Below are 18313 nucleotides of genomic sequence, written 5' to 3' on the forward strand. Positions count from 1 at the left end.
TCAACTGCCTTTAATTATATATGTCATCAGTCAAGTAAGATGCTTTGCAAAACAGAAACAAAAAAAAAAAGTAAATTCAGTGATCCAACCAACATGAGTAACAGATAAATGTTCTTCATATTTGACTATCTAACCCACATCGGAAAAAAGTTAATACAGTACAGAGAGGACTTTCAACATCCCACAAGTACGCCAGTGGATGGCACTAATTATTAAAATATTTTAACCCAGCACACAGGAAGGAAAGTGCAGATGGATGCAATATTACTTAAGGAAAAAAAAACCTGCTATAAAACTTAGAGGCAATCTAATCAAGCACCACAATTCACAAAAGCAGAGACCTGAAGTCGAGTCAGAAAAAATCCTTCAGACTTAAATAGGTGCTAACATGCTCTATTGAACAGAAATGTAGCTCAGTTTTTTTCTGAATTCAGACAAAAGTTAGCTCCGAAAGTCAACTGAAGGTTGATGAACAATGACAATGAAAAATGCAAGACATTTTAATCAGCAAGTCTTCCATCTTATTAGACTGTACGTTTGTATGACAGAAAAGGCCATGGGTTTTAAGGGCAGTGGAGACCTCTATATAGACTAACAGCTTTTAATGCCGAGTAGCTAATGCTAGTAGAGGCCAGCAGAGAATGGAGATAGAAGGGCAGTTCTGTAATTCATACAATGAACTTGCCTACAGAGAAGCTTTACAGTAAACACTACTCCCCTTTTCAAAACAGCAGAACAAAGCAGCTGAAAATGGATTCTAGTCTTTATTTTGTGCAAAATGCCTGCCTCTAGTACTCAGGTAAGAAAAACCAATGGAGGTAAAACATCTGTGCTCAGCTCTTTATTTACATACAGACATTATGGAAGCTACATCCCTAATAACTGGAAATATACAAACTGCAGCACATTCAATATTACTAATAAATGCCTTTCACTTGCAGCTAGAGAAAAAGAACACATGGAAACAAAATGGCATGCTAAGAAAAATATCTTTCCTTTAAAAAATGGGTACAAAGATCAAATTGTCAGTAGCTGAATAGTCTCTAATCCCAATCAATTTAAAATTGCACTCCATGAAACAGAAACTCTAGCTTTTCATTTTGTAATCTTTCTTGTTGTACATCAGCACTGAAGGAATTTTCAATGGAGCTCTGTACACGTGTAGCTCTAAATATTAGGCCGGACTGCAAACACACAGTCATAAAGCAGACACTGCAACGTTTAGTAAGCCCAACAGTACGACAATAACATACAAAGGTGAGGGCAGCTGAAGAATTCCTCATTTACCTCGTTAAGAACTCCACCACAGCATCTCCCAGAAATTCTAAACGCTCGTTGTGGTTAATCCTGAAAAAGGCATTTTATGATTTATCATCAACTAAGTAACACATGCTGGTTATTTACACAATACAATTGAAATAGAACAAATCAGAGTTGACTGCTGATCAGCCATGACAGACATTCTTGCAGCCTCCCCTACCCTCTCTGGGTTACAAACCTTTCCAAAATAGAATAACAATTACATGAATCTTGAAACTCAGGACTTTGAAATTTTCATACGTTCCATTCTGAGCTATTGTCAGAGCTTAACAAATAGAGAAAGGAGACACAGCACTGCTGACTGGCACTGAGGTCAGGTTTCTTTGTCCATCAGAGGGCACCAGGCGATTGAAAAAAACCAGCTTGTCTTCAGTCTTGTGCATGCAACCAGGGAAGTGTACATCATTAACATCAACACCTGCAGGGTATGATAACTGCAACAGATTCATTGGTATGGCAGAGCTACAAGGGAGTAAAGTCCTTCCATTTTTCACAGCAGCATTAAATGCCCTGTTTTCTGTAACTTCCTTTGAGCTCAAAAGAAAAAACGGCTGTACAAGAAGATGTATTCAAAGATGCCATTAAGCTAGCAGAATCTTCTGTTTCCTGTGTTTTCCATCTCTTCTATCACTGCTCCTAATTTTCCTTTGTTTTGCGTAAAGTTTTGTTTCCTTCAAGCTCTTTGCCTGCTTATATAACACAGGACTAACAGGACACAGCAACTGAAAAAAAATGACAGTTTGTCTTCGAATATGTACAAATTTCTGCTCTACACATCAAAGCACGTAAGTAGCACCGTTTTGCCTTCCAATATGATTGTAACAGAATCAAGGCCATTGCCACAGGATTTTCTTTTTTTATTTAACCCAAAAGATCCTTCTCAAGTGTTTGACAGCTTTTACCGTCATCTGCACTCCCCCAACAATCATATAGTTAGTCTAGTTTCTGAAATAGCAGGCCTTTGTTATGGGCTGAAAGAATTCAAGTACCTCTGCTGCGTGCAAAACAAAGCATGAGCAACACTACGATTCCTCTGTGTAGCAACATAGCAGAAAACACAGCTCTCAGAAGTGAACTTTATATTTGTGTTATTTTGTGAGAATTAATGCAATTTAGCCTTATTTCACATTATCTTAAGAGAGCTTAAATAAGCTTGTGGCTCACTCTTGAAGAAAAGGGCACGATCTAGCTGGAACAGCATTTGAGGAAGGCTGCAACAATAACTTACTCAGAATTCAGCTTCTCCCATTCCCGAGCTTCCTCCAAAATGATGACTCTTAAAAGGCCCAGTAACACTAGTTAACTAAAATACATACACTCTGCCCTCTAGAAAATGCATTTAGGAGATTCCACGTGCAACTGTTTCTTGCATTAGCCCTATGAGATTTGTTTATTCTCTTTGGCTAAATATGGTGCCTGTGGCTATAAAATGCATCTTAAACATTATTTATGTGCACAGAATTCTTAGCGGTCACTTAAGGATTATTACATTACAACATTAATGTTTTTTGCATATGTCTTTACATTGGACCAGTAAATCAGCAAAGCCCACGTAAAGTATCACAGTCAAGTTAACAAGCTGTCATGCCAGGAAGGTACTACTGTGAGGAAACATGATGGAGAATCCAATTTATAGCAAAGACAACAACAAATCTTATTTTTTATTTTGCAGAAAGTAAGAATTTAACTTTTTAGTCCTCCTCATTTCAAGGATAAACAAAATTATAAAATTATCTGTTAAAACCTTCCTCAGGAGTTTTCTGCAGGCATGACCAAACATTTACTATGTCACTGCTAATGGAGGCTCAGCACATCTTCATAATATAAAAGTCAATTTAAAATTACTTTTCATTTCAATTATTTGCCAAAGCTGTTGCTGACAGTAAAGTGGGCTGTTTCCATTAAACATCTCCTTCTGCCAACATCTTCCCTACTTGCAAATAATAACTTTGATTACCTGGAAGGAGCTGGATCATCCTGTCCCAAACGGGACATAATATTTATCAGCGTGTTTATCCCTAGAAATATAAACAACACACTATGAAACAAACCATCACTAATTCAGTTTGAATAGGCTTAGAAAATAATTACCAAAAATGTTACTTTGTAATTACTGTAGACAACTTCATCCTGTTATTCAGAGGGTTTACTTACAAGTATAAACCTTACACATGCTCTCAGCCTAACTGCAGTCCTGTTACAGTACTATTGTACAGATAAAAATACCACCTTTGTGTGAAAAAGACATTCAAAATAATACACAAACAATAAACAACTTACTTCATTACAGCTGAGTATACTTTTAAGGGGTAAGGAATATTCTGCAGCAGACAAACCACATATTTTCATATTAATAAGACGTTTTTACAAAATACCCTCCAGTTTGCTCACCATGCTCAGCAGCAATTTAAGAAAACAATACTTGCCAAAAATCAAAGAAAATGCATCCTCCCATTTATTACCCTTGGCTTTTCTCAGCTCTTTACTTGTTGATTAATTTGCAATATCCAGTCTTTTAGAAACATCTCACTGATGTCTCTGGATAATCACAGAAATCCTTCACTGAAGGGATCTCTCAGAAGAGCAACGGCCAACAAAATAATAATGGACAAAAGGTTTGCTTACTGATTAAGTGTGACGTAAGAGAAAAATGGTAGTGGTGTAACAGCATACCTTTTTTTCTCATGTGCATATGGTGAACTTTTCTATCTCCATACTTTGGTTGTCGGATCCCACAGTTGGATAAGGAATTTCTAGCATGATCCGGATTCATTCCGAAGTTCAAGTGATGGCTTGGATGAGTCATGGCAAGCTATAATGTAGCACACACAGGGGAAAAAAAGTCTTAGATGCATTTTTGCAAATAAAAGAAAAAAATATATCTTGGACTGAAAGCTAATAATTATTTCTTAGTTTGAAGAAAGGCTACAAAGTGATGTCGTCAATCAATCCAGCAATTTAAATGTAGGATGTACTATTTCAGATGTCAGAAAGCAATATTTATACCCAATCATTGGTTTAACTAATTAACTTTCAATATTTTTTTTAAATGAAAAATTAGTTTAGAAATGAAAAAGCATGAACTGCCAACTTGCCTTAAGAGTTTTGCTTACCAGCTTTGCTGACCTGATTTCAATACATTTGCTTATTTAAACATATATTCACTCTAACATTGCAGCGTAAATATTCGTATTAAAAATATGAACAACCAAAAGAGCTTCTCAACCATTCATATATTTTAATTAGTTTATTTAAATATCTATAAAACTTTCCTACTTCAAAAAAACCCTCAAAAAGCAACAAACAAGTGTATTATCTCTGCCATCGTTATTCATATAAGAGCTCCTTCTCTCCTGACTACACAGGGCCACTCTTCAAGTGGAAGTGAAGAGCAATGGCAAGATTGTTTTTTTGTTTGTTTTACCTTTGTACCATCTAGCATTATCAAAAGCTTACTCTGCTGCTGACACCAACACTACAAAAATGGCATAGTACATAGAACTACAGCTAGCTCTTATGACTCCATCCTGGAAATTCTTGCGTTTCTTTACTCATACACACCTAAAAATATTATATATGTATAAACATACGTGTACACACACCTTGTACATAAAACAAGATATACACTGGCAAATTCAAGCTGCAGAAAGTTACTTCTGAAAACCTGTAGGACTAGTTCTGCAGCTGTGAGCAAAGGACATTCCAGTAGTTCATTCAAACACTGTCTGTGGCTTTCCAAACATAAGACTTAGAGCAACTTATTTTCATTATTTTTGAGAGTAAAATTATATTTCATCAATAAGAACATTCTCCAAGTCCTTTTCAATTCCTCGCTAATATTAGTAACTTTGTCATAATTGCAAATTCCCAACTTCTGTTCCATCTGCACTGGATGACAAATTACAACTTCCCTGAATAATTAAATTAGCTTAGTCTTTCTTGCCCAGTCTGTACTTTAAAAAGAATACCTCATGATGAAACAGGTAAAAATCATTGCAACATTATACATCTAATATCGCCTATATTTAAGTAGGTGACTCGTGCCATATAAATTTTTAAAAAGCTCTTTCTCTTCTAGAACAAGTCTGTAAGCTTTAAATACATTTGCATAGGGATCAAGCATTAAAAAAGCCCATTTGTTATAACTAAACATTATTTTGAGTAATGCTGACATACTTGATTTTATGCTTTCTCCCCTTTTCCACTGCAATTTGCTTTTTGGTTGGTGTATTTGGTCTCAATATTTTGAAGATTTCCACCACTGCATTATTGTCTTTCATATTAAAACCAAGGCAGCCTGCAAACAACCAAATCCTACAAGGTGCTCAATGTTTATAACTTTCAGTGGGACATGCCCTGGAAACCAACTTGTAGAAAACAGAAAAGTCAAGAGAAAAATATTTCTCCATAAGCCTCCGCTTAAAGTAGTTTGGGAGTCCATTCTCCACACACACACACAGAAACTGCATGTTTGAACTCAAAAAAATTCACCTTTCTCAGCCCCAGTGGGTGGAGAAATAACACTTATTTCAAGGGGTAATTCTGAATAGAAGTCTCCATTTCCCTTCAGTAACTTCAGAAAAAACTTAAGGAGAAAGGGGCCACCATGCAGAGTCAGCCTTTGGAACCCATCAGTTCCAAATATGCACTTACATAAATGACTGGTTATGCAACATAGATGCATTTAAAACAAGAAATTGCCCTCTCCAGATCCTGCCCTTTTTGTATGTGCAAAAATTTCATCATGTACTTGTAGAAATCAAGAGCTAAACAGAAGTTTGCAAATTCCTTTTCACTAGCTATAAATGCAAAAAACAAAGGCAATGCTTAAGTTATTTTATTCTTTTTTGGAACAACAGACTATAAAAGGAAGAAGCAAGGTGTGTACATTCGTCTGCAGAATAACATCATATTCTTCACATGAAAATAATGAATAATGTACCTGGTATTCTTTTCAGTAAGCATATTTTTGTCTTTCTACAGGTTAGAAGCAAATCCAGACCTACCACTGGAGCAAAGGTAGGTATATGCCTACATGCACAATAAATGTCTCTAGAAGTCTCTTGGGATAACTGAAATTTTTGTAAGACCTGCAGTGCAAGTGATCAAGTACATCCAAGCTGTGGCAACGCAGTGCATTTCTCAAGTTTGTACAACTGGCAGTATTATGGATAAAGTCAGTAACGTTAGGAAGACAAACCAGCCAGTAGTTTATTTTTTTCTTATCTTACCTGTAGTAAGCATCTATCTCGAAAAGTGTAGCCTATCAATTTGTCCAAATGCATCAGGCACTGATGGTAGCGGACATGGTGGGTGAGGACAGGAAGCATCATCGCATGCTGAAAACCAACAGCAACATGGAAAAGCATTTAACTTCAGTGTGCAGAGTTCTCAGCTGACTAAGCTATAAATACAAACATTTCCCATTTGTCACAACACTGAGTTTTACTGTTTTGGTTTAAATGAGGAACAACAACAACAACAAGATAATCATAGTTTCTCAACTTTTATCATCAGAGCACTTAATTAAATCCGATTTGTCCACCTGCGTAACCACCGTCAGGACACAGCCCCACACAGACTAAATAAATAAATAAATAAACCCAGTATTCTAGTTAAGTATTCTGAATGAGGTAAAAAATGTCTGTCTCCAGTAACACCAAATTTCAGTAACCTGGGACTGAATATGATGCTATATGTTTGTATATTCTCATTTAACACCCTGCAGCCTTAAGTTAGTACCAAAGATGAAGAAAGACCATTTCCCTCTGCCTCATAACATTAGGGAAGAAACACTTCATACCACTTCAACCAGCTTTCACCCAACAACAGCAGCTACTTCATTTTCGAGCACAGTTATTAGTACCTTGCTTCATTTCCTTCCAAGGAAAATTAAGGGCCTTTTGAAATGCTGTAGCCTGGCATTTCCTTGCTTAATATGCTAAAAAATATCAGAAAGGTTGTTTTGATTATCTAGGAAACCGATACTGTTTTTCTGTTGGGGAAAATGTCGATAAAAAATTTCAATAAAACTATGTTGCACCAATGAAAATCTTCCTGTTTTAGTGTTTTACAGCAGGAATTCTACACTAATACGGGCTTTGGATGGATATGGGTTGAAATAAGCAAATAGTACAGTTTATTAGTACAGTGGTACAGCAAGTACATCAACATCTAAAATCTTGCATAAGTGTGAAAAGTAAGTGCTACAGGAGAACTGTCATTATTGCATGTAATCATTTTTATAACACTGATCTCAAACGTCAGTTCTTCTAATCATTCCTATTAGTGACATGGCATGAATATATTCAAAAGAATGACATGTTTTTAACAGAATCAAAATGTGAGGGCTATCACTATTAATTTCAGGAAGGGGAAGGTGCATAATTACAGAATATGAGCGTACAGTGTAGAGGGATACAAGAAAGTCAAGCATATAAAGCAGATTATGTATAATTCACAGAATAAACGATGTTATGGATTTCTGCATGTCTGTTAAAGAAAGAACAGCAAAAAACACAAACCGGTGAAAGTTACAAGACTGAAAAGTTAAACAGAAAGTATTGCCATTGGTTATTCTTAAGTAAAAGACTGAAATTTTTGAGAACTGAACACACAGATGGAAGGTTGTCCTGCTTTCAGCTAGGATAGAGTTAATTTTCTTCTTAGTAGCTGGTGCAGTGCTGTGTTTTGGCTCTGATGTGAGAACAATGTTGATAGCACACTCATGGTTTTAGTTGTTGCTGGGTGATGTTCACACTAAGTCAAGGACTTTCCAGCTTCTCAGGCCCTGCCAGCGAGAGGGCTGGAGTGGCACGGGAAACTGGGAGGGGACACAGCCAGGACATCTAGCCAAACTAGCCCAGTGGATATTCCATACCATAGAACATCATGCTGGTATATAAACTGAGGGGGTTGGCCAGGGCCTGGGAATCATTGCCCAGGGACTGGCTGGGCATCGGTCAGCAGGAGGTGAGCAGTTGTGCATCACTTATTTTCTTTCCTCCTTTACCTTTGGATTTCTTCCTTTCCCCCCACCCCTTTTCATTGTACCTGTTATTATTATTATTATTGCGGTTTTTTTAATTTTTCTTTCAACTATTAAATTGTTCTTATCTCAACCCTAGAGTTTACATTCCTTTCCGATTCTCTAAGCAGCTGCATGGTACTTAATTACTAGCCAAGATTAAACCACAAAGGTAATCACAGAGTCATAGAATTGTTTTGGTTGTAAAAGATCTTTAAGATCATCAAGTCCAACCGTTAACTCAGCACTGCCAAGTCCATCACTAAACCATGTCCTTAAGCACCATGTCTACACATCTTTTAAATACCTCCAAGGAAGGTGACTCCACCACTTCCCTGGGCAGCCTGTTCCAGTGCTTGACAATTCTTTCAGTGAATAAACTTTTCCTAATATCCAGTCTAAAAATCCCCTGGCACAGCTTGAGGCCATTTTCTTGTCTTATCGCTTGCTATCTGGGAGAAGAGACCAACAAACACCTTGCTACAACCTCCGTTCAGGTAGTTGTAACCAGTGATAAGGTCCCCCCGAGCCTCCTTTTCTCCACGCTTAACTGCAGTTCCTTCAGCTGCTCCTCAGAGGACTTGTGGACCCTTCTCTAGACACACTCCAGCACCTTAAAGTCTTCTAGTGCGGGTCCCAAAACTGAGCACAGGATTCCAGGTGCAGCCTCACCAGTGCTGAGTACAGGGGGTCGAACACTGCCCTGATCCTGCTGGCCGTGCTATTTCTGACCAGGACGCTACTGGCCTTTTTGGCCATCTGGGCACACTGCCTGCTCACAGGACAGGCTGTCGACCAACAGCCAGTCCTCTTCCACCGGATGGGAGTAATTAGTTAAGAGCAAGACAAAGATGCCTGGATCACTGAATGGCAGAAAAATGCAAAACTACACCAAGCAAAATGATTAAGTGAAATTTTATTTTGTTACCATGTCACTCTATTTAGAGTTTCCTTAAGGTAATTTACAAATTTTCCAGGGGAACATCCCTCTTACCTCCATTAAACTGTACAGGTGTGCTTCCTATACCTTCCTTCATAGAAGGAATTATTTTTAAAAACAACCAAACAAAACCCCCCCCAAAACAACCCCAGATCTGTTTCATAGGACAACTCTGCTTTCCTGCCTGCATGTTCCAGTGCCTTAGGCATAAAGAGTCCCTGAAGCAAGGTTTAATATCCTTTATAGCAATACATGTGGCCCTAAGTTTGAAGACTGAAATATAAAGTTTTAGATTATTATCAGCTGTGGTGCAGTGAATGAAGAATTGACATCTCCCTGGGAGCACGCAGGTCTTTAATTTGAGTCTTGCAGTTATATTGACAAAGTGCTGCTTTCATGGCACTAAGTACTTGATTGATTCAATTAATGTGCATCATGTTGGATTATAGCTATTTGATGCTTCTGATGTTTTATGTATTTATCTCTTTACGAGAAAATAAAATATGCTTGAAAAATTGTATTAGGCTAAAGAACAGCTAATGATTAAAAAAAAGTGTCCTGAAACCATATGGCCACAGGAGTTTTCACAACCTTGAAACTTGCATCTGGTTACAAACAAGTAAACCCTTTTCTTTGTTTAAATATATATGATTTTAACAATGCTGCATGTTCTTTTTCCTGCTGCAGCTGGCATGGCAAGGCAGGGACTCTCTCAGGTGCCCACAGCTACTGCCACCATCCCCCAGGCTAGCAGCCTGTTCCTCACCTGAAGCTGCAAAGATGAACCAAGTGAGCTGAAGTATTTTGAAATGTGTAATTTCTCTCCTTACCCTGAACACTTAACACTGCTGTTGAGGGCAGACCAGCAACAATACAGGCAACAATGAAGGGGGTTGTGTGGGGGTACCTTCTCAGCATGGCCTCATCCCGCCAGACTGCATAGTAAGTGCTGTCCAGCTCTGTGGGCAAGCAGTGCACTTCAACTACTGGGTAACTTCAAGTAAGCCTGGCACAACACAGCCATTTGACATTTCTGGAACACTTCACTCACCCTTTTACCTCCTGCTCCAAGTGGTTCATTTGCGAGACTGCACAGACCAGCGTCATTACTGCTACGTGGAACTTAGAACAACTCTAAGCTATCCGAGTGACTTAAAAGAGATTCAAACTTTTAAACTGTAACACTTTTAAAAGCATTAATTTTAAATCACTGCACTTTAGCTCTGCCCACAGAGTAGACTGATGTGTGTTTGGTTTTAGTCTTCTTTAATCTGGGAAAACGATGTAGCTACAGCAGTAATCTTAAATTTTACAAACATACAGTTTGCCTACTCTTGGACTCTCAAAGAAATCAAATCAAAGGACCTTCATACAAGAACTGGCTGACTTGCATGTTATGGCTGCAGCTGGGCACAAAACCATGAAATAACTTTACTTTCATCATTCTTTGGTGTTTTGCTGTCCTTCAACAACGAAATTAAACAGCAATATCCAAGAAGACATTAAGGGATGAATCACAGCAGATATTACGAGTAACACAGAACTGTTTCAAAGCTCCTAAATTAGAAATTTACACTCTTTACTTAACCTGTAAAAAGAGATACAGTTCACAACAAAAAATTAGAAAAGGGCTGTAATTTTTCTTGGCTTGAGAGAAGACACTGTTCCACTGTTCTCTTTCTTTTACTTCAGAAACAATAGTGGAACGACAATAAATGTTTCAGACAGATGAAAAGCAATTTTAGTTATTAGCATTTCCTCTCCTGTTAGAATTTCCCCTTTGGCCTTACCAGATTTCTAAAGTAACAATGGGATTTCTACCTATAACTTTGCCTAGCAACCCTCAAAGTCTATATTTCATACTGTTAATTTTAAGCATTTAATGCTTAAATAACATCTCCAAAACAACAGTTAAAAAAACGATGCAAATATACCTCCAGTATATTTATTTGGCTGTTATAACTACTTGAATTTTACTAATACGTTATTATATAAAAATTGCACTTATTTTTATCATATCACAAATCTGGTGGCTGTCAACTGCTCCAGGACAGATCTGGCAGAGATCTGTACCTTGGGGGTGTCAGGCACATAAAACAGAGTATCTGAAAGACATCTCCCTACTGATGGTCACCTGTTTTAATCCCGAAGTTTGGTGTGGGTTTTTGTTTGTTTCTTTCTTTCTTTATTCCAGGTTAAAAGATACTTCTTCATGCTTCACTGTAAAATTTGGGTTTTGAAAAAATATCTAAATAGAAAAATGTATTAAAATAAGAACATCTAAAGCCAACTCAATTGATGGATGAAGAAGTCGTTGGAATTCCATGCTAGACTCAACATTTGGGTAACCTCCAGCCTCAAGCTGGCCATTCCTAACCCCTCTCCTTGTGCTAATCAACCCAGTGGCAAGAAAACTAAAATTCTGAGATAACTTTTTCTGTGTGTGGAGGGGGGACAAGACACTAGAATAGTTCTCTAAATCAACAGATCTTATTGAGGTATTCACTTCACTTTGGTTCTTCAGCCTAGAATCACAACAAACCCTCGTACGAGGTAACTGGCAACTATCAAGAAAGAAAATGTCAGTCATTTTTTCAGTTTAGTCACCTGGCAGACATCAGAGCGTATCCCTGTCTTCCAGAATCCCTGGCTACTCAACTCAACAGTCACTTCACGTCTCATCGTGTTCTTCTGACGAATTTTCTGCAGCGCTTCCTAAACAGGGAGAGAATGGAAGTCCTGTGAAGAATTTCTACGACAAAGCACTACCAATGCACACATGCGTGTGTTCACAATACCCTTTAAGGTTTGCTTTTGGTGAGCAGTTTCTAAGACAATCCAAGTCTTATAACTGCTAGCCATAGACTGGCAGATGTGCTGAAGTACAGTGTAGATAGAGGGTTTTGGTAAACCAAGAAGAGAACACAGGTGAACACATTTTTTATTGAAAATGACAGAACAAACCAGTCTGACTCATACATCCAAGATGATACATAAGCAAGTTAAGATCCTTAGAATGAAAGCACCTTCTTTACCCCTCTGTGCAAAACAACCTCTTCATTCTAGGCTGTCACCACGAGTACTCCTGGTTTGAAGCATTCAGTAGGAGTAAAACAAACTAAGTAAAAGAAAGGCTTTGTTTTGTGATCTCAGCTACTTCATAATAGCTCCTGTTCAACATTGTCAGTGCTCCCAGTCTGGGTAAAGGGTAAGCATTCACTAGTCTTGGAGCCTATTATGACGAAATCTGCTGATATTTTTTCAATTAAAGATTAAAAAAATAAAACCTGTTTTGCCTTGACCACTGGCTGTTTAGTGTCGTGTAAACAGTTTATTTGCCTCTAGAAACTATGGAAGGGACAGATTCATTAAAAGCAAGTATTTTTCTGTAAAAATGGAATGAAAGAAAACCAGCTAAAATAAATAATTCCTGGATCAGGATCTCCTGGTTCAAATACTACAAAGCCCTCAGGGTATGCAATCTCCCCACATGGCATGTGCTACTGGTAAAGATTCCCTCAACACTCTTCCTTCTTCAAAACACAAAACTTTTCAAAGCTGCAACCCATCCTCCCTCTCCTCTTTTTCACTACAGGGCACTTGCTCAAAGCTGTCTCTTCCCTGCTGCCAGTCTAAAGCCTGTAAGCATCTCTGGGCAGGACTGAGCTCTGTCTTCTGTTCTGCAGAGACTCAGAGTGGTTCCAAGAGGCACATCTATCCAGACACAGATTCATCAAACCTCAGACATCTCAATACTGAGGTGTCTAAGGTAGGAGGCTAGTTAGCCCTGGCGCCTTTTATATTCAATGAAGGGGGATAAATGGCTTCCAAAAATGTATTTTATTTCTCTCTCCACTGACTTCAAAGTGAGTCTTCAGGTCCCAATTTATGCACCTGCTGCAAATGCTCAAAGCTAGGTTAGAGGAACCTTGTCACAAATAACAACATCATACAATCTCATAGTAGTGAATGACTGATGGCAAAGGGAACAGAGATGCTTGCAGCATTGCACCCCTTATGCATTGCCCAAAATTTGCATTTTGAGGCTGTGTCATTGGGCATTTTCTGAGACAGCTGCTACAGTGTTTGCTAGATTTAACTGTACTTTTAGGCTAACTGGCTCATAATACATGACTGATAATCTTTAAAAGCCCATGTACCAGTCAGGTGCAGCCCTGCTGTTCCTTCTAAGTTACTATCACTTCCACTGGCAAAATGCATAGGTTATCCTCACATAAAGCTTCTGCTTCAGCCCCATACGCGCCTCTGATGGCAAACTACTTGTGATAAACCCATTATCCTAGATAATATGGTCTAGCAACAAAAATCAGCACACCACACATTAAGTGATAAATAAACAAGGAGCATTTTATCTTTTGAAGCAAAACGTAATCACCCACCTGCATCCAATCCACTACAATTTTACAAATAAGTCATCCATTAGCCCTTAATGAAAAGATGCCCATAAAACAATAGTTGTCCCTTCTACTTGCTCAGAGTGTAGAAAGCTGTAGCAAACAAAATTATCTCCTATAGGGACAAAATATTTTTTTCTGTTAAGTCACAACATTGTTGTTTTTTCCCATTTACAAGTAAGCAAGCTAAGGGCTTATTTAACATCAGCGTAAATAAAACATTAACTAAGACTCTTGCTCCTGCAACAGCATACTATGCTTTGCAGTAATAATAAAAATCAGATGCAATGTCAAATGTATCAAACATTTACTGCAACCAAAGCTACACAATTAGCAAACTGGGGAAGACTCAGGAACTGGATGCAGTGATCCTCATGGGTTCTTTCCAGCTGAGGTTATTCTATGACTCTATGAAACATCAGTTTTTCTAATCAATAAATAAAAATACAACACCACTTAATTAAATTCCATCCGGTACAAAAGATGTTAATTTCTCCTCTAGGTATTCTTTACATCAGCTGTCCAATTAAGAGTGCCTGGTAGACATGCACCAGACAAGTTCAAAGCTTTAGTCCAATATCTTAAAAAATAGATACCTGAGAGCAGGCTGCTTTAGACTATATTTAGGTGACTTTAGTTTTCTGATTTTAATTCCCAGTTGGCTGAGCATCTGCACTTAGGAAATGCTTATAGCTCATCACTTCAGGGGAAAAAAAAAAGTGAGAAAAGACAAAAATTCAACAAATACCTCATTTATCATTGCAGATTACTGAAAATAACAACAACCAGATGACTTCAGCTCAAAGATCTTAAAGAACATCACTAAGACTGCCTAAAAATTACAATTTAAAATCATGCACAAGTGTGGCAGTTTTCATCTTAGAAGAGAAATGTTTAAAATTACGAGCCAGTTAAAAGTGCACTCTGAAATAAAAAATCCTTCTCTATGCTAATTCTTGAAATCATTAATGGCAATGGCTATAAAAAAGTTATGGTTCTATAACAATCATTTCTAGACTTGGGTAAAAAAACTTGCAGTAGTTTGACAGCTGAAAAAAAGAAAAACGCATCCATTCACTAACAAGCAAAGATAAAAATAAAATCAGTGTTAACAGCCTGAAATGAAAATCTGTTGTAAAGGATTTCTATTGTTTCCATATACAGGGTGGTCATATGGCTTTATTTCATCCTGAATTAACCATGCTTATTTATCTGTTATAGGACAGCCCAGCATACCTCTCTTTGTGATAATTTCTGTTTATCAGCCTGTTTGACTTTGGGACTATTAGCCAACAGGTGACGCAGCTTCACATAACTCTTCCACAGCTTTTGGTACCTGAAGGACAAAATCAGAAAACAAACATTTTGGTCAATAGAACAGAAGTCCCACTGTTTCTCCTTATGAATGCACCAGCTGCTAATAATGTACCCATATACACACAGATTGTCTACAAGCATCTTCTTGCTGCAGAAAAAAATCTCAGAGCATCTTCCAAGAGAGTCAACAGTGTCTCTGCAGTCGTTCCAGCTGGGTGGACACAGCAGCAGACAGGAGGCATTAGTGTGCACTGAGGTGAACAGAAAAGCTCAGAGTAGAATCCAGGACTCCCAAATACCCACCCATCCTCTCCAAAGGGCCACCTCTGCAGGCTGAGAAGACTTGCCCACAGCAATGAAAACTCAATTCAGGCAAGTGAGAACTCCCTCTTCTCCACAGGGTTTACTTATCACTAACTGAAAAGCAGTTGTAACTTTTCCCAAGAAGTGTCTGTTCTTACACTGGCCGAAACATTTTAGTGAAGCACCCGAGAAAGAGCATAAGTCATGTGCAACACAAAGTCATTCTGTGAACAGTGGAATAAAGCGTCATTCCCTACGGGTTTGTGATGAATGGAAACAGCAAGTCAAGTTTTCTCTATGGTTACCATACACTTAAGGTTTCTGGTTCTCTCCAACTGTCAAGCCTTTTCCTATTCTGGGGCTGTTGAATTACACATGAACCTCAATAACAGAACTTTTTCTTCAGTGGGAGTCCCTCTGCAGCCTAGCACAGATTTTCACAAAACCTGTGAAGAACTTAATCCATTTGCAGACAACATCCCACCACTCCGTTCAGCTGCAATTCACCAATGGGTTCAAAAGTTACTATGGCAGGACAGCAACCAACAGAATCGTGACACAGACCTTGTGTCCTTAGGAAATGATACTATCTTCAAAATAGTATCACCTCTGTAGAGATTTTTCAAGAAAACCCATAAACCCAGGCTTTTTAATAGGAAACAAGGAATTAGAGGACTGTGGGAGGAAGTTTACCCAAGTGGTTTATTTTCTTCTATATATTTACATTATAAAAGAAGATCCTCTTCAGCACCAGCTTAGAACAGTGGTTTTAGTAGGAAGCTACCACATTAGTAGCAAAGCTGTAAACAAAGCAGCAGCTCTTTTACTATTTCATAATCGTCCCAGCATCCTGGGTTCACAGGCACACATTTTTTTATTGGCATTTTCTCCATAGCTATTGCTCTGCAGCATTCTTAAATATATACTCTGTCTCTAGAGATGCTGGTATCTTTTGAGTCTATAAACACATCTGAAAGGGTCAATCCATAGATTTTTTTATGCTCTGTTCTCCGCATTTCTGCAGTCTGCAGAATAGCACATCTATTTCTGACAAATCCCCATCCAAAGAAGAAAAACAAGTTAATGAACAAATCAACCAACCAGAAAACAAACAAATGGCACAAGGAGGTTTCAACCCAAAAAGAACCACCTGAAACTATGATCTACAATGTATGTTTTACTACTAGTATTAATATGGGTAGAACAAGCTCTGTTACTGCGTTTAAGTTTGAAAATTATTAAACAAATTACAATAACAAAAATTCTGTATTAGAACACCATAAAGAAAAGACACATCTTTTCTGGGCATTGCTTATCTCACACATACCAGAGTTAAGCCAGAGTTAAGGCACAACAGAGGTCTTCCACACAAACTGCTTTGTTACTTTGATAAAAAGAACTACCCCTAAATTCTGGAAGCATCTCTGGAAAAACAAATAAACAAAAAACCCCAACAACAACAACATGAAAATTTTAGAGTTAAAATCAAAAAAAAAATGTGAGAAGAATATGTTTTGTATCTTTATACTGGTTTTGATACCCGGTACTAGAACTTTACAAACATTAAGAAATTCAGCATCAAAATAAAGGTAGTTCTTAAATATTCTTTCTATGGATGAGAAAACTAGAAGATTCACATGGCACCAAGGCCCACCAGCAACAGATGGGAATGACCTGTCTTAGAGGGGGAAAAGGACACTAGGTCTGGAGTTAGCAGGGCTCACAGAGAGCTTTAAACTAGATTTGAAGGGTGAAGGGAATAAAACCAGGCTTGTTAGAGGCTGGGGGCAGCACACCAGTGTTGGATGTGAGATCAATAGCACAGCTGACGTGCACCTATGCCAATACCCAAAGCATGGGCAACAAACAGGAGCAGCTGGAAGCCATCATGCAGCAGAAAGACAATGACATAGTCACTGTCACAGAAACATGGTAAGATAACTCGCATGACTGGAGTGCTGCAATGGACGGCTATAAACTCTTCAGAAGGGATAGGCAAGGAAGGAGAGGCGATGGCATAGCTCTGTGTGTCAGGGAGTGTTTTGACTGCCTAGAGCTGAATGATGGTGACAGTAGGGTTGAGTGTTTATGGCTAAGAGATGGTGACAGTAGGGTTGAGTGTTTATGGCTAAGACTATTTATGGGAGGGTCAACAAGGCAGATATTCTGGTGGGAGTCTGTTATAGACTACCCAACTGGGATGATGAGACAGATGAAATATTTTACAAGCAGCTGGGAAAAGTCTCAAGATTGCTAGCCCTTGCTCTCATGGGGGAATTCAACTTACTGGAGGGCCACTGAAAATATAACACAGCAGAGAGGAAACAGCCTAGAAGGTTCCTTGAGTGTGTGTAAGATATCTTCCTGACACAGCTGGTAAGTGAGCCAACCAGTGGAGGTGCCCCACTGGACCTGCTGTTTACAAGCAAAGAAGGACTGGTGGGTGATGCAGTCTGAGGACATCTTGGGCATAGCAATCATAAGATAAGAGTTTTTTGATTCTCAGAGAAGTAAGGAGGTGGGTCAGCAGAACTGCTATCTTGGAGTTCTGGAGGCCTAACTTTGGCCTGTTTAAGAGCCTGGTTGACAGAGTCCCTTGGGAGACAGTCCTGAAGGGCCAAGGAGCCCAGGAAGGTTGCACACTCCAAGGAGGAAGTCTTAAAGGAGCAGGAGCATGAGCAGGTCATCCCCATGTGCTTAAGACAAGCCGACAGGGGAGAAGACCAGCCTGGCTGAACAGAGTGCTTTGGCTGGAACTCAGGCAGAAAACGTGAGTTCACCACCTTTGGAAGAAGGGGCAGACAATCCTGGAGAACTATAAAGATGTCACAAGGTTATGCAAAGCAAAGATTAAAGAGGCGAAAGCCCAACTAGAACTCAAGCTGGCCACTACCATAAAAGATAACAACAAATGTTTTTACAAATACATTAGAAACACAAGAAGGGCCAAAGATAATCTGCAACCTTTATTGGATGCAGCAGGTAACACTG

The 18313-nt window shown here is 38.6% G+C and overlaps 1 protein-coding gene across 2 annotated transcripts in view; it reads right to left on the reverse strand.

Annotated features, from left to right (window-relative positions):
• The window catches only part of DROSHA (drosha ribonuclease III), a 74959-nt gene that overhangs the window by 22551 nt on the left and 34095 nt on the right, over positions 1–18313 (reverse strand). For both annotated transcript variants that reach the window (XM_055704915.1, XM_027799224.2), the window contains 6 exons: positions 14939–15038; positions 11895–12002; positions 6552–6659; positions 3994–4132; positions 3278–3338; positions 1288–1347 (listed from right to left, as the gene is read on the reverse strand). In XM_055704915.1, the coding sequence (XP_055560890.1) occupies positions 1288–1347; positions 3278–3338; positions 3994–4132; positions 6552–6659; positions 11895–12002; positions 14939–15038 (576 nt within the window). The remainder of the gene's footprint in view (positions 1–1287; positions 1348–3277; positions 3339–3993; positions 4133–6551; positions 6660–11894; positions 12003–14938; positions 15039–18313) is intronic.

The sequence above is a fragment of the Falco cherrug genome, chromosome 3 (genome assembly GCF_023634085.1).
Source record: "Falco cherrug isolate bFalChe1 chromosome 3, bFalChe1.pri, whole genome shotgun sequence".
Classification (NCBI taxonomy): Eukaryota; Metazoa; Chordata; class Aves; order Falconiformes; family Falconidae; genus Falco; species Falco cherrug.